Raw genomic sequence first — 26,086 nt, forward strand, 5'->3', positions numbered from 1 at the left:
ACAGGGCGGGAAGGAAGCGGGTTGGTTACCAGCCACGGCGGCGCAGCGGGGGCAGGGATTGGGGTGTTAACGCATCTGACGGGTTGTTATCGCTACTGTTACATAGCTGGAAGGATCAAGTTAGACTAAATGACTTAGGTTCCTTTCCAGCCCTCAGTTTCTATAATTCTGTGGAATACTGCCAGGAATTCTGACATCCTCACATTTCTACGTGTCCTCGGTGTCTTCCTGTACTTTGCAGGCATAGATGGGCTTCCTGTGGAAGAGATTATTTGCCTTTTAGTGTCTCTAGCTTTGTGCCACAGTGGTCCCCAGCCTGTGAACCCCAGGCCCAGCAGGGATCATGTGCCTGTTTATCAATCAGCAGATACTGATCATACAACAGCCGTCTTGGGGGTGGGAGGGAGAAGGCTGTGAACATTTTTGACATTAAAAAGGAGGTCCCCAATGTGTAGAGTCTGTTATCACTAAGCTTCCTCATCCTTTCTAACTGACTCTTTGTAAATAGAAGAAATCATCGGGTAGGTAAGTTATGTTTCACTGCCCCCCATATAACCAAATCGCATGTGGCCCCATTTTCAGACGTGGTTATTTGTTCCAGACCTTAGACCCTGAACCCCAACACCTGTCCTTGACGGCTCTCTTCGGGAAGCAGGACAAAGCTACGTGTCAGCAAGCCGCGGGGCCTCCAAAGACCCTCCGCCAGCAGCAGCACGAGAAGCTCCCGATTCGGCAGGGGGTCGTCCGCTCCCTGTCCTACGAGGAACCCCGGAGACGCTCGCCCCCGGCCGAGAAGCAGCTCTGTCCGGCCATTCAGAAGCTCCTGGTCGGGAGCGCGGACCTGCAGCCGCTGGCAGAGCTGCCCGAGAGCCGGCCGTGTAGAGACGCCGCCCGGCCAGGGTCTCCCCGCGGCCCCGAGGTGTCCCGCCGCGTGCACGGTGCCCCCAGGACTCAGAACCCGCCGGACCACCTCCAGAGCATCGCCGGGGCGCCGGCACCAGCCGCCTCGGCCGAGACGCCCGGGCCCCGGGCACTCCCAAGGCCAGCGCCGCCCGGCCCTGGGCCCGGCCGTCAGCCCCTGGGGCCCGGCGAGGTCTCCCCGCGGGAGCTGCTGTGGAAGCTCCAGGCGGTGCAGCAGGAGCGGCAGTGGCCGGCGCCCGGCCGCCCCGCCCTGGCGGCCAAGTTCCCCGTGGCCACCCCGAGCGCCCGAGCACGGAACCCCCCGGAGTCCTGGAGGGACCAGACCCCCAGCGCGGAGCAGCAGGCTCCCCTCCTTCAGGTAGGTGGCTGCCGGCCGGGAGGTGCTGCCAGGGCGCGGGGGCGCGGGGACGCGGGGACGCGGGCCTCAGCCCCGTCTGGTCCGCGCATCGCGTCCCGCCTTCGCCTCCTGCCTGGAAGGGAATCTGGCCTTGGCCCAGCAATCTGGGAGCTCCTCCCTTCAGAGAGGCTCCATTCCTACAGTTAAGCCTTCAAGCGACGAGGTTTGACGTGGCCGTGGGGAAAACCCAAATCTTTGACCTCGCAAACCTAGGGTCTGAAATCATTTGAAATCATTCCGGGGATGCCAGACCCCTGACCTTGTCTGGTTATTTCGGTCCACAGTAAGTTATTGCATGTTCATGACCCAGGCCGTGCTTAGGAGCACTGACTGCGTGCCCCGCCCCTGTGGACGCCGCAGCCCATGGGCACTTGAGGCCGGCAGGAAAGCAGGCCCCTGACCCCGGAACGGGCAGCCTCCTTGTCTGTCTGAGCAGGTGTAGCTTAATGAGGGTCCTGAGAGGCAGACGGCTCCCTCCCTGCCTGCGACACACACGCCGGTTGCCAGAGAGGGAAGTGTTGTAATTCTCAGAAATGTCCTGTGCTCCCGGGGAAGACGGTCCTCTGTGGTCACTGATAACTTAGAACAGGGAGAAAACCGAAAGCTTTTCCGTTTTTTCACTGCCTGTGGGTAACATCCGGAGATCTGACGGATTTTTTTTTTTTTCCATTTGGATTGGTACAAATTCACTGAAAATGCATTGGGTTTAAAAATTAGGAAGTTCTCCCTATTTATGACGTTGATCCCTCTGTCGTGTTTTGGCAAGTAGCTTACGACAGGGCCTCAGAAATCTCTAACTTTTTGGAGCAAAGACCATCCGTGTGGAGCACAGTCTTCGTGTATGTGAGACTGTGGGTCGGAGTGTTCTTGCCTGTTACTGATGGAAGTCTCAGATCTGAGTACCTGCTGCTCTGGAGACATGGCTGTTCCTTGCCCTCATCCTCACTTCACTGTCGCATTGCCCCCCTTCTCCTGCTTTTTCCCCTGCGGATTTAGATTGGACCCTAGGAAATTGGGGCTAATCGTTGGCCATCCGCCTCTGCAGGCAGGTCCCCTTCTAGTGCTTGCAGGGTGCAGGGCCGCGGTGCTCTTCTGACTGCCCGCAAAGCCACCGCTCCTCGTGACGGCACACGGGGACAGTTAAGCAGACCACCCGCCTTCCTCCAGGCTGCTTTGTGCCCAAGACGACGCCCAGGGAGCTTCTGAAACCACAGCTGCTCCTCGCGGCTGGCCCTGTGACTGTTCTCATGAGCCCCTGGGCCTCAGGAGGCTAACAGTAGCGCTCTTCCCTCTCACCTGAGCTGGGGACAAGTGAGAGGTGGCTGTAAGCGTCAGGTGGGTCAGATGTCGCCTGCACAACTGGAAACACTATTGGGACCCCTGGTTTTAGGCCTGCTGGCCAAGAGAGGCGGACAGACCCGCCCAGACGGACGGGCCACCTGCATGCCTGCAGGAGTGGCCCCAGGGCTGCCCCCGAGACCCGAGCACGGAGAGTCAGGAGGTGGGGTGGACGGTGACCCCGCCGCCTGCCCGCCCCGCTGCACCAGGCGAGGGGGCAGGCGGCGGCCGGTGGGTCCCTCACGGCGGAAACTCGGGGCCGCAGCCGGGCAGGGACGCAGACGGACAGCCCCAGTGGAAAGGCTGGGGTCCTGGCGTGTGTCCCCAGGCGATGACAGGAAGCCGGAGATAGGAGGTGCTGCTCAAAGCGCGAGCTTCGCCTGCAGTGGGGAGCATAGTCAGGACAGCAGGCGCCGGCCGCCGGTGCCCTGGAGGGAGGAGCATGCAGATGGAGGCTGGCCGCCCGTCGCCCGCAGCCCTGGACGGTTAACACTGAACCCGCTGTGTCCTCTGTGCTCTTTGCACCGCCCCGTGCGCTAGCCGCCCTCATCCGCCCGCCCGTCGGCCCGTTTCCCACCCGCAGGTGCTCTCGCCCCGGCGCGCCCCGCCCGCCGTGGGCCCATCTCCGCTCATGTCACCACTGGTGTTCGCGCAGCCCCCCTGGGCCCCACCGCCAGAGAGGGGCAGCGGGCTCTTGCCCCCGGGAAGCCAGGACCCAGCGGCCCCCCCAAGCGGCCCCCTCCTGCCCCTGCGGACGCCGGAGCCCCCCAGGACGCCGGGCAGTGCCCTGACCAAGCCACAGCTCCAGGAGGCCCTGCTGCACCACATCCAGGTAGGAAGGCGCCGCCCCCCACCCCTCATCGGCCTTTCCCGGCGGGCTGCTGCCCTGCTGGCGCCTGTGCCCGCTTCCTGCTCCCCAAGGGTAAGAGGGCACTGCAGCAGCCCACCCCGAGACCAGCGCTTCTGGGTGCGTTTCAGAGACTCGGCGTGGCTCTGGGCGTTGTGATCTGGAGGGCTAAGTCCTCAAGTGCCACCCGGCAGAGAGGAGGAGGTGAAGCCGCCCCTGGGAGGGTCCCAGGTCTATGCGGCCGTCGGGAGCCAGAGGGGAGCGGAGGGGAGGGCTGCCCTGAGCCCGCGGCAGCGTCCAGGCCGTTACTCGGGGAGGCTGCAGCTGGGGCGACAGGAGTGGCTGTGACGACCACAAACCTGCCAGTGAGGACAGGCTGGGGTGGCTTCCTCGTGCCCCCATGAAGTAATAAGGGTGAGGACACTGTACGGAGCTCTGGGCCAGGCACGGGGTTAGGGACCAGGACGCCGAGGCTGAGGGACTGGCCTGAGGTCACCAGCCAGTCAAGAGCAGAGCTGGGGCCGCAGCCTGGCTACTGCGCCCCTTCCCGCCGCACGACGGGGCCGGGAGACGGCAAAGCCCAGCCCAAACGCAAGACAGGCCTTGCAGAGTGCAGTGCGCTCACCCAGACGGACTGCAGACAGCTCAGCTCACGTACTGAGGTGTCTTTTTCGCAGACATCCGTAAGGTTTTTGTGGCACTTTGCTTGGGCGTCAGGCGACCCTGTGGGCGGCCAGCACTTCTGCTGCGTCTCGTCCTACTCAAACAGACCGTAGTCGCCCTGGGTAAGAATGTTTTCTTAAAGGTAACATCTTTTAGAGAGAAGGAATGGAATGGGGCCAGAAATCAGCATCTCTGAGTGTGAAAGCAGAGTAGCAATCTGCTAAAGACGGACGAGAAATGACCGCGCCTAATGCATAAATAAGGGTCTTTTCCACCTTTTCTAGAAGCCATTCATGAGAAGTTCTTGAGGACTTACGTAGGACATCTGTAAGCTCCTTTTCTGTGAGCAATAAACAAAAAACTTGAATGTAAAAAGCTCCACATTTTTTTTGGCTTATTCCATTTAATAACACTGTTCCAAAGATCTCTGTGCAGTAATGGGGACCCCTAAAGCCTGGAGCGGCCCCTGGACCACGCTCGTTACAGACCATATGATGTCCGTTCCGTCCACCCGGCCTGTGTTTCACGTTCCCCATGCTTTAGACGGCATCTTCCCCATGAGCTGCTGGGAGTCACTCAGGCATTCAGCTTTGCTCTCTGCCTGCTGTTAGGACACAGGCTCGTGCTCGGAGACTTTGCAGGAAAGCCAGGGTAGCCTGGCTCCAGGCCGAGCGGGAGTGTGAAACGCGGGTGAATTGCCAGAGCGATAAAGGACAGGGTGGGAGGGAGCCGTCTCCAACATCAGAAACAGAGAAAACCACCGATGGGACTGTGGTTCCCTCGGCCCCGAGAGTGGCAGGAGGGGCCCAGAGCCCGCAGTCTCACCGCTGCCGCTTGCCAAGGCCAGAGCTTTCTGTAGCTAACGGGGGTGGTGCAGGGGGGTGGAGATGCACTGGCTCTGGCAGGGTACCAGCCAAGCACATTGCCAGTGAAGGCTTAACTTACGCCCAACAACGAAGGCACCCCTCGTGGGCGACTCGGGGGGCCTCTCAGAGCCACCAGTGGCCTCACAGCCAGGCTCAGAGGACTGAGCTGGGATATGTGCTCCCCATGCAGCCTCCCGGGGGCCCCAGGGCTCTCCACACAGGAGGCCAGGCTTCTCAGGAGCCGGCCCGCTCCGTGCTGCCCCGAGGCTGGTGCCCGCCTGGGCTGCAGGCACGAGCACGTGCTGTGTCCCGGGCTGGCCACCGAGGCCCGGCAGCTGACCCTTCTGGCCTGGCCTGCTGCCCTACTGACTCTTCAGCTTAAAAACTAGCCACTGTGAGCACGCACAGGTGGAGAGGAGCTTCTTAGGATCAAGGTGCCAGTTCAGCCCCAAGACAGAGAAAGCCTCTCGTTTCTGCCAGCCAAGTCACGTCCCCCTGGGGCTTTTGATTTCTGTTTTCCAGAATGACGACAACTTCTTAAATATAATCTACGAAGCTTATCTCTTCAGCATGACACAAGCGGCCATGAAAAAGACTCTGTGAAAGCAAAACATTTTAAGACTGATCTCCAAGGCCCTCCGGCTCAAGGTTCTTTCATGTCAAATGTTGTTTCCCTAAATGTTTCTGCCTTTTTTTTTAAGTATGTATTATATGAAGTAAAATGCTTCAGGCTTTTTTCAGTCACGCGTGTTTTTCATTACATTCTTCAGTGCACCTGGTACCAAGAATCGAGTGGGCAGGAAAAGCCCTTTGCTCATATCACACGGTAAATACCCAGCTTAAATGATTTTTTCTTACATGTACTGGGCCATTTCTAGATGAGTTCTCTCTCTGTGGGAAGGGCTGTTCTGGGAACGTGGTTTCTTTCTTATTAGCAGCCCCGGTTATTTCTGGAACTCGGAGAACGTGCCGACCGCCAGGTGGCGGTGTCAGCCCGTGACCACTGACGCGCCTCGCCAGCCTCTTCCAGACAAAGTAAACCTTTCCTTTGTAAACATCCGCTGGGCCTTCCAAGGGAAATGATCTCTAAAGGTATTTCTCGCCAGCTTCCAAGGGGGAGTTGTTTAGGGGTCCACAAATGGCCCAGGTTTCCAGCAACACCGCGTCTGTCCGCTCCTTCCGGCAGAAGCCTGCCTGCTTCCAAAGGAACGTTTCATCATTTTCAGCAAAACGTGCTGAGAGGAAGGTCACAGGAGATTTTAAGGCCGGTCCTTAGCCTCTGTGGGGAGGCAGTGGAGTGCGGGCACGGCAGCAAGGATTCTTGAGGTCGCGGAGCAGACTGACGTCTCGTGTTCACAGAGACGAGGGCCTGCTCTCCCCCCAGCCCTCCCCCGGGTTGAGTCGGCCCCGGAATTGGTCCCTGCTGCGCGCTGGAGATAAAGTGAGCTTTGTGTTTCTATAGCCCTGTTTATTCTTGGACCATAAAAAGATCTCTAGAGGCCCACACAGGAGCCGGGTCTCGTTCTCCTTTTAGAGGTCACAAAGGAGGCAGGGAAGGAGGTTTCCTCACAGCTTCTGATGCCAGACGTGAACTGGAAGCTCAGACCTGGGGTAGGCGCATAACCAGGCAAGGGCCTGCGGGGAGCAGGGAGCGCCTCCCCTCCCCCCGCCCCTGCCCGCAGAAGGGCGCCTTCCCTTCGAGGAGGGGCCCACCTTGCCGGGGCGCCCTGAGGCCGGGGTGCGGGGCTGCTGTTCCCTCCTGAGTCAGGAAGGGACGCCTCCCTCTGCTTCTCTGTCTCCTATAGCGCCTAACGCCCTGACAGACCACAGAATCCCTGAAGCTCGTCATTGCCTGTGCAGCGTTTCAGGGCTCTTACGGGGAGTGTGGGGCAAGGGGAGACACACGGCCCTGTTGCCCCGCGTCGGTGACACTCACCTCGGCGGCACACACTCAAACCGGAACAAAATCCACCGTCTCCCAGACAGCAGGTGACCTTTAAAACCCGCGGGCACATCTTTGATCTGAATTACACGTTTGGGTGGCTTCTCCAGCTGGGGAGAAATGAACCCCACTGAAAATTCTTCTCATATATTTGTGGTAGCAAGTGGTGATTTCTGAAATATATATTCCTTTACTTGATTGTTACATAAATAAAATAGAAATCTCAGTTGCAGCACCTACTGTGAAAAGGTGGCCGTGCACTGTGGCTGGAGGGGCCCCCCGTGCCCGGTGTGGTCAGACCCACACCGCAGGCTTCACTGGGCCTTTCTAGGTCAGCACCACAGTGGTCTGTTTTGAAAACAAATTCTCCATCCTTTACTGGAATGAACCACTTTAAAAGTGACAGGTGCAGTTTGTTCAGACCAAAGACTGAGCCCCCTTTCAAAGGGCTCGGAGATGAAGACTGATTTCCTCTGTGTGGGAAGCAGGTGGGAGCTTTGTCCAAAGACCTTTCTCTGGAGGGTCCGGGAAATGGATTGCAGGGTTATCTAAGCACCCAGGACTAGATCTCACATGTAAACTCACTTTCCTTTTTCCCACCTCACCCCAAATTCTGAGACCATCCTGGACGCCCTCCTCCATTTCTCTGGCTTCCGGCAGCAGCTTGAAGCCAATTGAATTCCAAGGGGAAGGAAGCCTGAGATGGGTCCCTGAGCAGTGTTATCCCGGGCACTGGATTTCAACCCTGTAGAAGTGACCGAAGTCGGTTCTGCCTGGTGCAAGGACAGAAGACGGGGCCTTGGTCAGGCGGCCTTGCCCTCACGTCCCCGGGGATGTGACCTGGGGGTCGGTGTGTGGCTTTCAGCAGAGTCTCTCTTGAGGGCTACCCCTCCTCGGGCAGAGCGGCTGTGTCTCTGCGTGTATCCCAGACGGGCTCCCTGGCGAGCCTGGCCCCTGCCCACCCAGCTGTCACACCCCCCGCCCCGGGTCCTCCCAAGGGAAGCAGCGGCACTTAGCACTGGGCCCCGCAGATGTTCACCTGGCTGAATAGATTGAAAGGGGGTGGTGAGCGGCCAGGGACCACCCCCCACTTCTCTGGCTGCCGGCGGGACCTGCCCGACGTGAGCACCCAGAGCCAGCGCGGCGGAGGACGGAGCAGGGCCCAGGAGACCGGCTACACGACTTTTCCCCGCTCTGCATGTCCGTGTCCCCAGCGAGAAGACACGGGGTGGTGGACTTGCTAACAGAAGGTAACGGCTCACCCTGGGGAGCTCTTTGCTGTTCCAGGCCCAGAAACCCCGAGACCCAGGCGCCGCTGTGGCCATTGTGTGCACGAGAGTTGGCCCGGTAGGGAGCGCCCCTGACTTGGGGTGCGGGCCCTTTTCTCACAGGCCCTGGGGCACCTCCCTTCTCTCCCTCACACCCCGCCCCGGGGGAGAGTGAACCTCTCCACCCAGCATGACATCAGCTGAAGCCCAGAGCCTCTGGGATGGCTTTTGCGCTGGACAGAGGTCCTTTCTGACCTGAGGCCAAGGGTCCTGGGCCTTTGGCCTCATCCTCGTGCCACCCAGGTGCCCGTCAGCAGGGTGACCACGTAGCAGTCACCCAAACCAGGCTGCTCTGAGCATGAGTTGTTAGTAACCGCGCCGGCCAGAGGCCCAGATGCGGGCATCCTGGGCCCACGGGAAGGGTGGTCCCCACCTGCGTCCCCGCCCGAGTCCCCGTGTACCCAAGCCACGCAGGAGGCCCCGGCTCGGCCGTGCAGCGAGCACCGGCCTGGACTCGGCCCAAAGGAAGTCGGGCTGTGGGCGAGCGGCACCTTGGGGCCTGGCTCCGGGGCACGTCTGCCGTGTGGAACGTAAGCCAGGCCCCAGCCACAGCCTCCTTGTCATCGAAGGGTTTGAACTGAACGTGGCCTCTTTCAGCCCTGACAGCCAGCTTCCTTTGTCCTTTGAGGTCCTTCCTTTCTGGTTAAGATGTAAGTTCAGGGAAGGCCGGCCAGGGTGCTGCAGGGTGTGAAATGGCCACCGCTTCCTCTGCCTCCGCGCCCAGGACAGGGGTCTTCGAAGGACACCGAGTGGCTTTGCCGTCTGTGTTGCCTCCGCGGGGTCACTGGGCAAGTGGCGTGCCTTTTCTGGGCCTCCCTCAGGGAGCCAGTGTCCCAGTGGCCACGTCACTGGTGTGGGCCAGGCTGGCCACGTGGCCCCTGCCTGCTTCCCCCAAACCTCTTGGAGCTGAGCTGCAGCGCACGCTGTGACCTTGGCCAGAGGCACTGATGGTAGAGGAGAGTGAAGATGAAGATCCAGCCTTGATTTTACTGCTAAGACACAGGCCTGGGGCGGAGTCCTGACCTGGCCCCGTGCACCTAGTCTGTCTCTGTGGACCAGGGCCCGAGCCTCAGCTTCTCTGCCACCCCTCCCCGAGCCTCGCACCACGCTCCCCTCCCCCGAGGGCTCAGGCATTAGTCAACCTTCAGAAGTCTGGGTTTATTTATAAAGCTGCTGTTGCTGCTTCCAGCGTCTGAAAGCCTTTTACAGGCATTAATTAAGGAAGGTTCCCAGCAAGCCCAGGAGGGAAGGGGCCCGGGGTTCTCAGAGGACCAGTTTCCCTGCTGGTGCTTCTCCCTGTGTTTCCCTGTAACTTCTCAGTCTCCTCAGGACACGCACACGGGTGCACGTGCACGCATGCACACGTGTGTGCGTGCACCGGCCCCCTTCACCCGCCCCCTGGCATCCTTCCTAACTGCCTACCTGCCCTGATCGCCCTGCCACGCCTCCCTGACCCATGCTGTCCCGGGGGGGTGTCCCGCAGTCACCTCACACCCCTTCCAAAATCCACCCCCGGGTGTCCCCACCCTTCAACTCAAGCCACCTCCCGCGCAGCGGGGCAGTCCTCCTTGATTTCCTGCCATTAGGTGGGAGGGTCCAGGACCCAGAGGGAGGGATTCAGACCCTGGTGGCCCGCCTGCACCGGGTTCCTTGGGCCGCAGAGCAAAGCGCCACAGGCTTAAACAACAGAGATGGATTGTCCTGCGGTCTGGAGGCCAGAAGTCAGACCGCAATGCCGGCAGGGCTGGTTCCTTCTGGGGGCCGCGAGGAAGAGCCTGGTCCGCGCGCCCCTGCTCGCCCCCCGTGGTTTCTGGCCATCGGCAGGTCTCCTCGGTGCTCAGAAGCATCGCACCGGTTCTGCTTCACCCTCACGCTGGATACCTGCCTCTGCCTCCAACGTCCCCTTCGTAAGGACGGCTGTCGTGTGGGATTAGGGCCCTCCCTGCTCCAGCAAGACCCGAGCTCCAAATGAGGTCACGTTCCCAGGTGCTGGGGGTTAGGACTTCAGCACACACATCTGGGGGGACACGGTTCAACCCAAACCACTATGTTCCTGAAACACCACAAATCAGGGGGCCCTCCCAGACCAAGAGTTGTCACTGGTGGCCTGAGTGACTCACACGGAAGTGTTCCTTCTCAGACACCAAGGTGAGCACTGCCGACCAGTGGCCGGGAGTTCTTAGCTGGGACCCAAGTCCAGTCACTTCCTTCCCAACAACCCACAGCCCTCCTATTGGGCCGACGTGTGCCCTGCTGTTTGCACGTGTGCTTCCAAGGCGTGTGTTGTTCTGTGCGCGTGAATGCATTTCATTTGCCTGGAGCTGTCACACGTACACATCCACTGTGCAGACTCTTCAGCGCATGGCTCAGTGAGCCTTACACACACCTGTATGTGCATGTCTGGGCGCATGATGACCCACGCCAGGCTGAGCTGTAGAACATGTCCTGCCCGGCCTCCACCAAAATCAGCCCCTGGAGAGTCCAGGCTTCTGACTCCTGTCATGGTAGATTCCTTTCCCGAATTTCACAGGCATAGGTAACGCAGCCTGCGGTCTCCGTGGCTTTCCCACCCGCCTCCTGCACGCAGCTCCGCCCTCACTTCTTGTCTGAGGCATCGGTCTCAAGAGCCTCTGACCTGCCAGACCTGTGGATGGGCCTTCGAGGGCATCTGGCCAGGGCTGCTGTGAACATTTCTGTGCACGGCTCCTGGCGCACGTCTGGGCTTGTCCCCGTGGACGGAGGGGTCGCAGGGAAGCAGGCCCCCCGATGGGCTGCAGGTCATGCCCTGTGACCCTCCCCGCCAGCAGCACAGCCAGTTCTAACAGGTCCCCTCTGGCGGGGTGCACGGTGTCTGGTGCTCTAGTCTGTGTTTCCCAGGTGACCCCAGGTGTGGAGCATGGATGCTGCACGTGTGGTCCTGGCCGCTCACGTGTAGTCTTGGGGACGTGCTCGAGCACTTTCTAGCCCATTTTTCAGTGTGGATTTGTCTTCATCCGCTATGTGTCCCCGTGGAGTCTCTCTTACCGGAAAGAGAACCACGCCTTCTCAGTGGGCCTTTGCCTTTCAGTCTTCTAATGGTGCGTTCTGACACAATTATAAATGCTCTTAATCTTCATGAAGCCTAAGTTATTAATTTTTCTCTTACAATTAGTGCTTTTTGTGTTTTAAGAAACCCGCCAAGCCCTGGGCATATGTTTTTAGTTTACGTCAGGGCTCTCGTGTTACAAACCTCCCTTCCTCCCACGAGGGCTGTCTTCGCTCCTCCTCCTGTGCCGTCCACACATCGAATCTTCCGTTTCTAGTCACTCTTGACTCTCCACCATGTGACTGTTTGTCCCTGTGCCCTGCGCTCCCCGCGCAGTCACCCCTGTGTCGCACTGGATGACGCTGCTGGGGACGGAAGGTGCTCGGTACAGGGAACCTTTGTCCTCACACTGGAAGGCTGCGCAGAACCTGGTCCCCGGCTGACCACCCACTTCCCTCTGCTGAGTGACTTTCCCATGTCTGTGCAGGACGGCCGAGGAGGGGCTCCAGGCGCTGGGCCCGCAACACGAGACCTGGATCCACAGGCCTGGGAGGCGGCCTAGGAACCTGCTTTTCCCGCAGGCTCCCTGGGAGGTTCTGATCTGCCACCAGGGAGGAGCATTGATTGAGCGCTTACTGTATGCCGGTACTGATCTAGGTGCTGGGAATAGGGAGCAAAGCAAACAGTATTCCTCCTGCGAGAAGAAGATGGATAATTAGCAAGAGAGACGAGTGAACGACATACGTCCAGCAGAGGCGCTGAGGAGGATGCCTCCAGCAGGTGCCGTGAGGGCTGCCCTGTGCCGGGGTCTCAGGAAGGCCTCGCTGGGAGGGAAACGACTGAACAAAGAGCCGACGGGCCTCGGGGAACGAGCCGCGTGGGCGCCGGGGAAGCGCGGGCAGGCGGAGGCCACGCCGCTCCCCACCCGCTGATGCCCTGCAGCTTCCTCGCGGACTGGCTGCACCTGGGGCATCGCTGGCTGCGCCCAGACCGTCCTGGAACCCCGAAGGGGACATTCACTGGCCGGAGACGGCCCGCTGCCCACCGTGCTGGTTGATCACACAACGGACGTCCCCCCACCCCCGGTGCCAGCAGGCCTCAGGTTTGGGGGACACTTTCTGCCACCACATTCTTGGGGGAGGTGGGCCCGGCCACAGCCAGGAGGGGAGTTGTGGTTGGTTCGAGCTGGTCATGGCTGCATGTCCTTCAGGCGTGGACATAGAGTGCAGTCCGGCCGCTGCAGAATGAAGGAGTCTGCTAGGTGATGTCTATAGGGAGGGGTCCTCATGGATGAGAGAAGCACAGGTAAAATCAGTCCCCCTTCTCCTCAGAGATCTTACCACATCAGAGTGCAATGCCTGGAACAGTGGCAGCCATCCTGTGACCATGAGGGGAGCTAGCTTGAGGACAGCCCCAAATACTGAGGATTCCAGGGAAAAAAGATGGAGGAAATGGGATCTTTGGTGACACCCTTCAGCTGCTGTGTTAATCAACCCTGGAACCACCTAGACTTCCTATGTGACATACTGAATTGTCATTATCTAAGTCAGCTGAGTAGAGGTTTTTCTGTTACTTTCAGCCCAAAGCACTAACTGAGACCCACTCCTTTCCCACACCCTTGGCATATTTAGGATGCTCCTCTGACGGCTCCCTGAAGATGCAGGCCAGGAAGAGTCTACTTTCTACTCCTAGGACCTGGGGCCCACGGTGCTGGGGACTCTCAGGCTGCTGTCAGACTTGTCCTCCTTCATGGGGCACAGAGCCGGGGCACAGGCCGGGGCACACTGCTCCAGCCCTGGGTACCCACACTCCCCTCAGGTCGGAAGGTTCTCCAGTGTCTGCCTCCTCGGCAGCCTGTGGGCTTCCCCAGGGGTAGAAACCACCGTCATCCTGGTGGCCCTGAGCCCCAGCCCGCTCAGAGCTGGTGCATGGCAGGGGCTCGAGAAGTGGCAAAACAGGAAGAGAAAATGCGCAGAGACATGGGGAGGGGGGAAGCAGCGGGGGAAAGTGAGGAGGGGCCCGGGGACGGCTCGCAGGCAAAGCTACACGGAATGTGGCTTCCCCGGGGCACCGGCAGAGGCCCCACGAGGGGAGAGGTCAAGGCTGTGAGCCAGAAGGACAGAGACCAAGGGACCCGGAGGCCAGTGGTCACGGCCAAGTGAGCCTGCCAGCACGTGGTACCAGAGGCCCCTGGCGCCCTCTGCCTCCTGCCCCCGTGCTCCCCCCTCCGCTGCCGGGAAATGAGGGCACGGCTTAGGCTTAGGCGGATGAGCCTCCAGCTGTGCTTCCCTAAACCGCCACGAGGCTCCCCCAGTGCCAGTGGTTCACCTCCACCACTCAGGCCGCGGCTCGGCACAGCTGCTGACGCGGGCGGAGGAGTGCACAGACGTCCCCCGGGGACGCTGCCGCCACACGTGCTTCTCAGTGGCCCGTCCCTCCTTCGGGGGCGACGGTGGGGAGGACAGTGACAGGGCGGGGAGGGCCGGGGGGCCACAGGACCGAGTGGTGAGCGGGCGCTGCCCAGCGCGGTCAGTGAGTGAGGACGCACCGCGCACCGTCCCAGGCTCCCAGCCCCGCGGGGCAGGCACCACTGCCTCATCCTGTCGGGGAACCGAGAGTGGAAAAAACCGAGGGGCTCGACGCTCGTTCCCCACTTGACCTTCTGTGACTCTGTTCCCAAGGCGGAGCTAGGGCCCCTGCCCCAGTCCTCTGAGGTGCTCAAGGGCATCGTGGACTGGAACTCCAGCCCGCCCCGCCCCGAGGCGAGACCCGGGACGTTCCGCTGGAGGCCAGTGAATGAGCAGCCTCCCTGCCCTTCCTGGCCTACCTGTGTTTCCTCCTCTGAAGAGGAGGGGCTCACCAGCTCCCCTGAAGGTGTCCTGGGAGTGGGGATTTGCCCATCAATCCTTGCACAGGAAGAGAACGTGCTTGTGACGAATAATAGGGAACGTTTCTGAGTGCCAGGTCGTGAGCTGAGAACTTAGGCAGAAGCTCATCCATACTCAGGGCATGAGGCAGGCATGCTGACACCCAGCCCCTGCTCTTCCCTGATATCAATGCCCAGCCCCAGGCGAGACACCAGAGACACCGGGACTCGTTAGAGGCGGTGGGGCCATCCCCCTCCCATCTCTCCAGCCTACCTTGCAGCTCCCAGTAACTGTGCGTCTCACTTCTGGCCAGTGGGTCAGAGCTTAATCTGCCAGCAGAGGGGGCCAGTGAGTTCCTTGGGAGACTGTTTGCCTTGCTGCTGAAAAACAAAAAAATAGAACAGACGCATCTGGCCAGGCCCTTCTTCTTTCCCCTGCCTTGAACTCAGGCGTGATGTCTGGTAGGGCAGCAGCCATCTTGTGGCAATGAGGTGACAATGTGAGGATGACCGCGGCGTGTGCAGATGAGGGAAAGGTGGAGAGAGGGAGCACCCAGGCCCTGGCTCTGTGCTGACAAGTCCTCCTTTGTTAGGTGGGCCTCCTGTTGCTTGCACTGAATACACCCCTGCCCGACACAGACAGGAAATGTCGTATCTGTTCCACAGACAATAACAACGGGGTGCCCTGGACAACAGAATGAGGAAGAAATAGAGCTGGAGTTCAGAGCCAGAGCCCAGACACCAGAGCCTGAGCTCTTATTGCCCATAAAGTTTGCTAAACAAACGACTCATATAAATAAGATTGCAAGGAAAACACTTATCTTATTTAAAAGGGTAATTACAGCTAATTACAACTGAGTCCTGCCTTCCTATTAAATCCAGTGCAGTGGCCCCAGCTCTCAGGGCCACTGTGTCCTTCCCTGGCCATGGTCACTTGGATGGCCCCTCACGGGCAGATCTGGCACTCACCAGGCTGAGCAAAGGCAAACCCTGTTCTGATCCAGGCCATCTGCAGCGGGATGGGGCCTTAGGCAGCCTGCAAGGACGCCACACCCCAGCCCAGCCTGAGCCCTCCAGCCCCCGAGGGAGCCTCTGCCCTGAGCCCCGCCTCCAGTTACTGGCACTTTCGGAGCCCCTCCCCGAGCTACCACTCCAAGCCCACTTGGTCCAGCCTTGACCTTAGCCTGAAGGAGAGAGCCTTTGGGTTCCCTCTGTGTCCCCACAGTGAAGCTGCTGTCCTGTCCTGTCCCCGCGGGTGCTGCTCGGCCTCTGGCCTGGACCACATCACGATGCCCCATGTCCCACTCACAGCAGGTCAGGTGGGGCACGCGGCCTGGCTCAGAGCAAGCCCTCACTTGTGCGTCAGGGGAGGGACTCGCTGGCTGGTAGCTTGAACTTTCCCTTGCGTGCTGTTCCTGGGGCTGAGAGAGCGTGGAAATTCACCAAGCGCTTGACCACAAGTCCCCCAGCTCCCCAGGCCCCTCGGGCCTCCTCCCCTCCCCCTCCCAAGCACACTCACTTCCTCCAACTGTCCTCTTCCAGGTATTTATAGACCCAACAGGTCCCCAAGGGGCCGGGCCAGCCTGTAATTAGCTAATTAGCCCGCGCCCTCTGCCCCGGGCTTCCAGGGGCCTGAGACGCTGCAGGCAGAAGTCGGGGACCTGGTGTCCTGTGGCGAAGGCACCAGCAAATCTAGGCTGACGCCAGGCTGATGCTGACGCTGTCACCTGTATCCCAGCCGCGTTTCCTGTGACCGGTAGGGAGGATGCCTGTGGGCCTAGAGGAGGCGCGTGTGAGTTAGACACACGGCACCCTGGCCTTGCTTCTCCGCCCCTCCTCCCAGGTTAAGAGCAGGGTTGGCTGAGTGTGATTAAAGGCTGAGCACTTACTCTCCCCTCAGATCTCCAGAAGCCAGAACTAGCACTTTGTAGCAGTGGATGTTTTAAAATGAGAAGCACTCTCTGGGGGACTGAGCAGGGGGTCCAAACTCTGGCTCTGCCCAGGGCAGCTGTAGATGCCTCTCCCTTTCCCCCCACTTTTTAAAAAATTGTGATTAAAAAAAACCCCACGTAACATAAAACGTACCACTTTAATCATTTCTAAGTGTACAGTTCAATACAGTTAAGATGGCGCATCACTGTGTGGCCATCTCCGGAGCTCCGCGTCTTACAGAACTGAAGCTCTGCCCCCATCAAACAGGAGCTCCCCGTCCCCTTCCCCAGCCCCTGGCCTCACCCTTCTAATTCCCTATGATTTTCTACCTCCTCCAGGGACCTCACATAAGTGGAATCACACAGCACTTGTCCTCTGTGACTGGCTTATTTCATCGAGCACGATGTCCTCAGGTCCATCCATGGCGTAGCAGGTGTCAGAGTCTCCTTCCTTTTTCAGGCCGAGCCATATTCCACTGTGTGCAAAGACCACATTGTGTTTATCCATCTTCTGTCAGTGGGCACTCAGGCCCTTCCAGCTTGTGGTAATTGTGGGTGATGCTGCTCTGAGCGGGTGCAGGTATCCGTGACATCCTCTGGCTCATTGGAAGATGATGGGGAGACGGATGCCCCCGCGTGGCTGCCTGGTGGTTTCCAGGCTGGGCAGGAGCCCTGGGGGAGCTCCTCGGAGGCCCTGGAAGGGAGGGGAGGAAGAGCCCTCGCCCTCACCTCCTCCCAGAGTGACCCCAGTCCCAGCCATACTTCTTCCCCACAAATCCACCTCCCTGAGCTGGATACTGTTTCAGGGGGTGGCAGGAGCACAGCAGGGACAGATCAGACCACGGTCCCTGCCCCCATGGAGGTCACACTGCCACGGAGGAAACGCCGTGAACACGAGACATGGGGAAAATCCCATATGTGCTGTTGGATGACAGCCACTAAGGAGAAGGTGCTGGAAGAGGGATGAGAGATGTCAGGGGCAGGTGATGTTTCAGACCCTACGGCCAGGACGGCGTCATCCTTGAAAAGGGGGCTCATCACAGTTGAAATGTAATTCACACGCCATAGACTTCACCACGTTAAAGCATAGAGCCTGGTGGGTTCAGTGTGCTCACAAAGCTGTGCACCACCCCTCTCGGATTCCAGAACATTCTCATTATGGAGGGCGAGGTTTTGAGTCAAGATCTCGTTCTGGACGTCTCACCTTCTCTCGGCCCTGGGAGGCGGGCTGGGGGGCTCCCCAGGGGGTCTTTGGCTCAGCGGCTTTAACTGGCCTCCTGCAGCTCCTGGCTCCGCTGTGTCACTGCGGGCAGCTGCTCCCCCCGCCCCACTGCAGGCCCAGTTCCGTTACGACAGCTCACCCCATCCAGGTTCTCAGGCCCGGGGATCGGCTTCCGCTGTTTCCTGCCCAGGAGTCTGCGGTGCCCAGGGTTTCCCTAATGCACTGTCCACACCTCTGTAAAGACTCCCTTTATTAAACTCTTCCCAAGTCAACTCAAATGCCAGGGCCTGACCGACCGAGTCCTGATGGGAACAGGGACAGAGGCCAGGCAGAGCCACAGAGGGGACTCAGGCCCCCGGTGGAGCCGCTGTGGGCCCGTAGTGAGGGCAAGCAGCATGTCATAGGCCAGGGAGGAAGGCAGGTCCAGCTCATGATGGGTCTCGGGCTGCAGTACAAGCTTTGGCTTTGACTCTCAGTAAGGTGGGCAGCTGCTGGGGCTTCTGAGCAGAGTGACGTGGGCTCACTTTAAAAGGACTCTCAGGGGCTTCCCTGGCGGCACAGTGGTTGAGAGCCTGCCTGCCAATGCAGGGTACGCGGGTTCGAGCCCTGGTCCAGGAAGATCCCACGTGCTGCGGAGCAACTGGGCCCGTGAGCCACAACTACTGAGCCTGCGCGTCTGGAGCCTGTGCTCCACAACAAGAGGGGCCGCGACAGTGAGAGGTCCGCGCACCGCGATGAAGAGTGGCCCCCGCTCGCCGCAACTAGAGAAAACCCTCGCACAGAAACGAAGACCCAACACAGCCATAAAAAAAAAAAAGAAAAAGATAGATAAATAAATAAATAAAATTAAAAAAAGAAAAAAGAACTCTCAGTGGCTGGTTTTAGAATGGACGGAAGAGGGGTAAGGGCGGAGTCGGGAGGCCAGCTGTCAGAGGCCCTGCAGGAAACAGGCGGGACACTCATAATGGGATAATTGGGGAAAAGTTTCTTTTCAAATGTACGAACGGAGAGGGCACACAGAGCAACCCAGGGCTCAGGAGCCTCTGAGCTGTAACGTCCTTCCAAGTCATGGGAAGGAAGCAGTTACTCCTGGAGTCTAAAGGGGGTGTGATGGTCAAGTCCATGTGTCAACTTGACTGGGCCACAGGCACCAAATGTTTGGTCAAACCTCATTCTGCCTGTGACCATGAGGGTGTGCTCTGGGTGAGATGAATCTTACCTCTTGGTATGATTCATAATGAAAGATACGCAGAATCCATCTGAAATTCAGCATTCCTAGGAACAATTCCCCATTGGCTTCCTCTCAGCTGGACCCCCAAGGCCCAGGGCCCCTCCGGCACCACCCAGCAGAGGGGACATCGGTCGGAGGAGAAGGTGAAATGCAGACGGACGGAGGCCTTGACCAGTGGGGCTTGCACTGTTTTCCTTTCACATGCATTAGGTGCTCATTCCATACAAGGGTTGGGGGCAGGGGAGGGGCCTGGAGCTTTCCGGAAAATGGGTCCCCAGCCTAGAACCGGGGCAGGTGAGACGTGGGGGAGGTGAGGCCACAGGCTGTGGACGTTACCTCTGACCTGGCCGAAGTCAGCGGCCTGGACACAGGAGCCAGCACAGGGCCCCCTCTGTCCCCTAGCCTCCCCGAGCCAACAGGGATGCTGACACTGACCCCCAGGATCGTTCTGAGGTTTAAGGACAGGGTCTGCCACAGCTCCTGGTAAGTCAGGGCGCTGGACACGCATCCAGGGCCAGTGTCACTGCAGAAGGGTGCTCTCCAGGGACGGGTCTGCCTCTTTAACACAGGAGGCTGTGCTCTGACCCTCGTGGGGTGAGCCAGCCCTGCCTTCTGAAACCAGGGTAATCCCGCGAAGTCATCGCCGCTGCCCTCCTCCTGCTGTCAGGCGGGGATTAGAGAGGAGGCCGGTGGATTAACCAGTTCATTCTGTCACACCTTCTCCCACCAGCCGCTCTCCTGGAAGCCTGCTGCTCAGAAGGGCAGCCCCTCTGCAGGGCAAAGAAGGGACCCCCCCACACACCGGGCATTGCAGCCAGGACCCGACTGGAGGTTGGGGAACCCCAGGCTTGCCCCGACCCGGAAGGCAGAAGGCTCGGGACCGTGCCAGGGATCTGGGCAGACAGGGCTCGGGGTCTGAGGCTGCTCTTTCCTCTCCCTGGCCTGACCCCAGCAGGGGCACCTTGCCCGGACCCCCCAGGGTCCACCCAGATCCCAGCTCCACCCACGGCAGGATGTCCTCCCACCAGTGGCCAGAGGCCTGGGCCTCCCTGCAGAAGACGGTGGTCACCCTGTGCCTGCTGTGCAGCACGTCCCTGTCCCCCACGTGGGGGCAGGCCAGGATTCCTCTGGAAACGTAAGCCTCAAGAGCACCCCCACCCATAAACCCTCCCCTCCCTCCCCTCCCCGGCCGACCTCAATCCTCGGCCTCCCCCAGCCTCCAGGCTCTCCCAGGGCTCGGCTGCCCGCTCCCCCTGTCTTGCTGTGAAGACCTTTTCTTCACCGGCCTCTTCTCTTCCCCAAATCTCTGCCACGTGGGGCCCTACCCTCACCCCCTGCCCAGACACCTGACAGTCCTAGGAGAACTGACCACGGGGGCCCACACTCCTCCTGGGATGGCAGGCAGTGTCCCCAGCCCGAGGGCGAGGCTCCTTCCAGGGCGATCACAGGCTGAGGCAGCTGGAGTGGGAGCTGATTTGCTGGACGTGACCGTCTCGGCTCCGCAAGGATTCGTTAGGAAACATTCTGAGAGGGTGAAGCGGCCCTAAACCGACCGACAGCTCGTGCAGCCAGGAGCCAGGTGGATGTGCACGGTGGGGGCCGGGGGCTGTCTCCACTCCCTTTCTACACCTGCCCGCCTCCCTCCAGGCCCCAGTCCTACATCCCGTCACTAAGACCAGCTGCAGGGAAGCTATCGGTCATCCACACTTTGGTATAATTTAATGTGCGACTCTCTGGGGGTGTCTGGCCTTTAGTCCTTTGCTCTGGCGGTTCCGTTAAAGACAGTTCTGATCCGTGTGCGAGCAGACATTCTGGGCTAAAGGGGCTACCTGCTCACCACACCTGAGCCCAGGAGGACAGTCAGGCTATTGCCAGCCTCGTGTCTTACAGAGGGGGATGTGCGGCCCCACGAACGCCTGGGGTTTGTGTGGAGCTGAGCTAAGTGCGGGGTTTGAGCAGCTCTGTCCCCATCGAGGGGTCCCACCTCTAGTTGTTACAGGCCTGGTGCTGCCAGGGGCTCCGCAGATGACCCTCCAGTCCACACAGCGAGGTGGGGAACGGTCTCCTGACTCTGCAGTAGAGGAAACAAGCTCAGAGAGGTCAGACGGCCACCCCACACTCACGCCGCCAGCAAATGGCAGTGCCAGACTTGAACTCGAGTCGGCCTGGCTGGGACTTCACCTCCACAGCCACTGCCAGCCTGAACTCTTCATCGTGGAGGGAGGTGTTGAGAGAATAACCCTCATCCCCGGAGCACACCCCAGCTAATAGTACAGGCAAGCTCCAGGGACAGGCTGAGTGCCGGCTAGAGATGGCTGAAGCCCAGGCCTGCGTAGAGGGGACCTGCCAAACGGGGAGCCCGAGCGTCCGCCGAGGGGAGGGCCCACGGCCACACCCGTGTCTGCACGGCGCCCACCACCCTGCAGCCAGACCTCCCCCGGGCTCCTGATCCCTGCCCCGCAGTGAACCCTTCCCAGCCTTTCCCCGCCAGAGACCGGCACCTCCCCCACGCCGTCCCCTCCCACTCAGTGCTCAGCCTCCTCTGCCTGCCCGGCTTCTCCCACCTCCCAAATCTGTGCCCACCCGGATCCCCAAAGATCTCCCTGCCCAGCGCAGTACACACCCCTGGCCCCGCCTCCTGGCCCGCTCTGGACACTCAGCTCTCCCTTTTTCTTGAGTCTCAGCACTCTCCCGGCTCTGCCCCGGCGCCCACGTTAACCTTTGTCTTCCTCTAACGCCCCTTTCCCGCCATCTGCCCCGGGAGCGCTGCTGCTCCCCGGGGTTTGTCCTGCACTCACAGACCTTCTCAGCCAGCACCCCCTCCTTGTGGGCCCGTCAGCCTCAGAACCCCAGCTCCCACCCACCCACCAGTAACCCTCAGCCCTGACTCCACCCGCTAGACCTACACACCGCAGCCGTGGGCGGATCTTCCTGAACATCCCTGGAGCTTTGAAATTCCAGATACAATACAAGGGACTTACCTGGCGGTCCAGTGGTTAAGACTTCACCTTCCAGTGCCCGGGGGTTGGGGGGGATGCGGGTTCGATGCCTCGCAGCCAAAAAACTGAAACATAAAACAGAAGCAATATTGTAACAAGGTCAATAAAGACTTTAAAAATGGTCCACATCCCCCCCCCAAAAAAAGATGCAATGTGTTGGGTGCCTTCTGGAGCTGGGCAGTTCACAGCTGCCCAAGGGCACCCAGTAGCCCTGCCGCAGGGACCTCACCTCCTGCCTCTCCCAAGCTGCACGCATCACCTTCTGCCCTCCCCAACTTGTTCCCCGATCATCCTGATAGTCTTCATTTTACTCAATAATACCACCATCAGCTCAACCACCCACGCTGCAGACCTGGAAGCCATTTTGTTACCGAGTCCAAGCTCGTACTGCTCGCCACACAACAGGGCAATCAATCGAGAGACAAGTCGCTGGGGCAAAGAAATGGCGCCTCTATTTGGAAAGTCAGCAGACAGAGAGGGTGGTGGACCAGTGTCCCAAAGACCCATCTTGCCAGGGTTAGAATTCAGGCTGCTTTTTTTTTTTTTTTGCGGTACGTGGGCCTCTCACCGTTGTGGCCTCTCCCGTGGTGGAGCACAGGCTCCAGACGCACAGGCTCAGCGGCCATGGCTCACGGGTCTAGCCGCTCCGCGGCATGTGGGATCTTCCCGGACCGGGGCACGAACCCGCGTCCCCTGCATCGGCAGGCAGACTCTCCACCACTGCACCACCAGGGAAGCCCCAGGCTGCTTTTATACTAAAAGTGGAGGCGGTGTGTTTGGTTGTTGCCAACTTCTTGGTGCTGGAATCCTTTGTTCTTACAGCTGTCCACAGGTCAGGTCATGATGTTTCTATAAACCTCCAACAAGGAAATTCCCTGGTGGTCCAGTGGTTAGGACTTGGTGCTCTCACTGCTGTGGCCTGGGTTTAATCCCTGGTAGGAGAACTAAGATCCCCCAAGCGGTGCCTCTCAGCCAAAAAAAGAAAAAAAGAAAAACCTCCAACAAGGCAAATGTTACTCTCTCTTCTGCAACTTTTTATCTCTATATGCATGAAAAGTGTTACACCTTTAAAGGTCAGAGTCTGGAGAATGGGCTGTCCTGTATATTTCAGGCTATAGCAACATTCTTAACTTGTAGCAAAAGCAATAGAATACAAAGGTTAAAATAAAAGAAACAGATCCACTGTGGAGTCAGGTCTGTTCATCCCCGTTCCAGTTTTTGACCCCTCCAAGCTCCTCTAGCCTCTCTACCTGGAGTTCTCTGCCAAGTCTCTTTGATGGGGGAGACTCTCCCAGACTTCAACACTGAGCCAGAGGCCACCTCTGCCAGGAAGCCTTCCCTCACCACCACCACCCCTCCCCCAGCTTCGATGGTGCCCCTTCAAGCATGGATCGCGCCCTCCCTACATGGAGGGGTGTCACTCTAACTAACAGTTCCACAAAGGCAAGGACTGGGCACGGCTCACACCCGTGCACAATGCCCAGCACATAGTAGGGCCTCGATAATTGTCAGTTGAGTGACTGAACGAATGCTGACCTTGGCATGATCACGTGGGGAAACTCGTTTTGCTCCATCTGGAGAGGCTCAGGCACAGCCCTGCGTGGCCTCCCCCCCAACCAAGGGCGGGATCTCGGGGCACTTGTGGGGACGGGTCTCCCCGTGAGGCTGCCTCGTCCTCCCTGCCTGCTGGCCCCGGCCTCTCAGACCCGGCTCAGAGCCTCGGTCTCCCTGCCTCATTGTCCCTGCGCAGGGCAACTGGGGGACGACTGGCCGAGGAGCTGCAGCTGTGTGAGTCCTCGGGGTCCCCCACCCTGCCTGGTCAACCCCGATCTCATCCCTTCTTCTCCAGCCCTCTGGGGGCGGGGTGGGGGGTAGGCTTGGCTCCGGACGGTCAGCCCCGCCCCCCAGCCAAGGGTGCTGGGATCACAGTGTAGCTGCCAAGCCTGATGGGTCCTCTGGGTCCCTGCCCTGGCCGGGAGGGACCACAGCTGCTGGTGTGTTTTCCTGGGTGTACGTCAGTGTGTGTGACTGCGTGTGGGCCTGTGTGTGTGTGCATTTGTGTATATGTGTGTGTGTTATGTGTGTCCCTGCATGTTGGTGCAGGTTTTTATATGTGCATCGGTGAGTGTCTCTGCATGTAGACACTTGCCTCCTGTGTGTGCGCATGTCTGTGTGCATCTCTGCCTGTGTCTCCTTGTGTGTGCTCACGCGTGAGTGCACACACACGTACTCCCACCGTCCTGCAGAGTGAAGCTGTGGGCAGACACCTTCGGCAGGGACCTGTATGACACTGTCACCAAGTACTCGGGCTCCCTCCTGCTGCAGAAGGTCAGTGACCGCCCCCCCTCACCCTGGGGCTCCCGGGGCAGCTGGGTGTTAAGCCGTCCTGGTGGAGAAGCAGGATGTCTGGGTGTGAGGGCTCTTGGGGGTCATCTAATCCAATCCCCATTTCAGATAGGGAAACTGAGGCCCAGGGAAGGGAATGACTTGCCCAAGACACAGAGCAAGTTGGGGGCGGGGGGGCAGTACGGTCGGGTGCCCCCCCCAAGAGCGTAGTGTCAGCTCAGGGGCCCGGGAAGCCCACGCCTAGATGGGATCGGGGGGGGGAGATGGTGGGGTGGGGAGCAAAGGGGAGAAGAAGCAGGGGCCGGAGGACTGGACACAGGCCTGCTGCCTTGGGGCAGAGAGAGGGCGGTGGGAAGACCCTCGGACGGAGAGCTGCCCGCCCAGTGCTCGACCTGCCGCCACGGCTCCGGGCGCTGGAGAGCCACCTGGGCCCAGTGAGTCCAGTCCGGCCCTGCCTGGCCCCCGGGCAGGAGCTGAGCTGCCTGTGAACAGGCTGACGGCCGGCTTCTCACTCAGCCCCCACAAGCTCCCGTCCCGCTGGCATCCCGACTCCCAGGCCAGTGCTGAGGATGGCGCTGCCGTCCTGCTGCGACTCGCTGAGACTCAACATTCACCATCTAAGCCTCACTGCAGCTTCAGCACCATTTTCTAAGAGCTGCGGAAAGGGGAGCCTCCGGCTTTTATGGCCGTGCTTGTCCCCTCCCCCAGGCTGGGGGCCCGCTGTCCTGACCGCACGGCCACAGCAGCAATGCCAGCTCCCCTCGCCACCCCACACATGCCCCCCCGACCCTGTGGCCATTCTGGGTAAAAGCCTCACACGTGACGCATCTTACAGTTTGGGGAACCGAGTAACTCGTGCCCAGGTGGCACCCAGGACACACGGTGAGGGAGTGCCTCCCGGGGGCCCAGATGGCGACTCAGCGGCCCTCCTAATGCCCCCAGGCCCACTGGCCGAGAGTCAGGCAGCACCCACCCCTGCAGCGCCTGGGGGGTACAGACACCACGAGCCTCACAGCCCCTGCGCTGGCTGTGTGACCTCGGTCAGGTTCACGACCTCTCTGGGCCGCAGCCTCCCTCTGAAGGATGCGAAGCAGAGGACATCGGATAAGCGGCGTCTCCTGTCGGTTGTTGGGGGCTCCGTCCCGGCCCCAGTGTGAATGCGCCGGGTGGAGGGCGGAGGCCGCCGGCAGCTGGGGAGGGATGTCCGGGTACAAGACGACAGGCGCGTGTCTCTCCACATCCCCTGAACAGAAATACAAAGACGTGGAGGCCAGTCTGAAGATCAAGGAGGTGGATGGCTTGGAGCTGGTGAGGAAGTCCGCGGAGGACATGGAGGCCATGCTCCGCAGGAAGGTGGCGGCCGTGCAGGTGCTCAGGCCTGCGGGCTGGGGGTCTGCCTGCCCCGGACACGGAGCCCCTTACCCGAGCCCCCCTACACCACCTTCTCCTGCCTCGTAGCCCATGAGCCACAAGACCCTTGTAAAGGACGGGGTGGGGGGCAAGGGGAGAGAGGGGAGGCCCGGGCAGGCACCCTGCCTTAGGGAACAGCATCCAGGGCTGGAGATCATACAGAGTACTTTCACTGCGCTAAGAAATCCTGTTTGCCAGCAACTGATCCTTCCCTCCCCACAAACCCCTGGCAACCACTGACCTTTGTGCTGTGTCCCTAGCCTCACCTTCCCCACAATGTCATGTAGCTGGAAGGACTCAGTGTGTCACCTTTCAGACTGGCTTCCTGTCCCTGTGACGTGCACCTGCCTTCAGGCTACTGTGACTAGTGACGCTGTGCGCATTCGTGCGCAGGTGCTGGTCCGAGAGTCTGTCCCCAGTTCTCGCGGGTGGGCCCTGGGAGTGGACCTTACGGGGCCCCTGGCCTCCTTCCCGCACTGACTCCCCCCTTCCCGTCCCCGCCCGCAGAATCTGGTCGAGGCTGCTGAGGAGGCCGACCTGAACCACGAATTCAACAAGTCCCTGGTGGTGAGTCCTCCCACTCCCACAGCCCTGGGAGGTACGGTGACTAATGTCCCAGTGCCCCGGGGGCTGGGGTCACCTGAGGATGGGACATGGGGTGGGAATTGCATAGGCCCGGCTCTGTCTTTCAACGTGCACAGGTTTGTATGAGCTGTAGAGGTTTGATTCTGAACCGCTGTGAGTATTTGAGGTG

General features: G+C 59.9%; 2 protein-coding genes across 3 annotated transcripts in view; both read left to right on the forward strand.

Annotated features, from left to right (window-relative positions):
* Positions 1–6,540, forward strand: part of DCP1B (decapping mRNA 1B) — a 45,592-nt gene extending 39,052 nt beyond the window's left edge. The window contains exons 7-11 of one of the 2 annotated variants that reach the window (XR_014017080.1): positions 602–1,279; positions 3,240–3,488; positions 5,555–5,680; positions 5,803–5,858; positions 5,968–6,540. Coding sequence is in view for 1 of the 2 variants with exons in the window: in XM_081249327.1 (XP_081105453.1) it covers positions 602–1,279; positions 3,240–3,488; positions 5,555–5,635 (1,008 nt within the window). In the remaining variant the exon portion in view is untranslated. Of the gene's footprint in view, positions 1–601; positions 1,280–3,239; positions 3,489–5,554; positions 5,775–5,802; positions 5,859–5,967 lie in introns of those variants that run through there. The other variant, XM_081249327.1, reaches the window with a different exon arrangement.
* A 3,494-nt stretch (positions 6,541–10,034) lies between these two features.
* CACNA2D4 (calcium voltage-gated channel auxiliary subunit alpha2delta 4) overlaps positions 10,035–26,086 on the forward strand; it is a gene marked incomplete at its 5' end in the record, with an annotated part of 98,172 nt that continues 82,120 nt past the window's right edge. Inside the window, 13 exons of the mRNA XM_081249107.1 lie at positions 10,035–10,209; positions 11,664–11,712; positions 11,815–11,972; positions 12,270–12,429; positions 13,181–13,251; positions 13,669–13,859; positions 14,009–14,201; positions 15,419–15,512; positions 18,980–19,060; positions 19,557–19,712; positions 23,823–23,904; positions 25,174–25,290; positions 25,840–25,899. Coding sequence (XP_081105233.1) covers positions 10,035–10,209; positions 11,664–11,712; positions 11,815–11,972; positions 12,270–12,429; positions 13,181–13,251; positions 13,669–13,859; positions 14,009–14,201; positions 15,419–15,512; positions 18,980–19,060; positions 19,557–19,712; positions 23,823–23,904; positions 25,174–25,290; positions 25,840–25,899 — 1,587 coding nt within the window. The remainder of the gene's footprint in view (positions 10,210–11,663; positions 11,713–11,814; positions 11,973–12,269; positions 12,430–13,180; positions 13,252–13,668; positions 13,860–14,008; positions 14,202–15,418; positions 15,513–18,979; positions 19,061–19,556; positions 19,713–23,822; positions 23,905–25,173; positions 25,291–25,839; positions 25,900–26,086) is intronic.

The sequence above is a fragment of the Mesoplodon bidens genome (assembly GCF_964165515.1).
Source record: "Mesoplodon bidens genome assembly, chromosome: 11".
NCBI classification, from domain to species: domain Eukaryota; kingdom Metazoa; phylum Chordata; class Mammalia; order Artiodactyla; family Ziphiidae; genus Mesoplodon; species Mesoplodon bidens.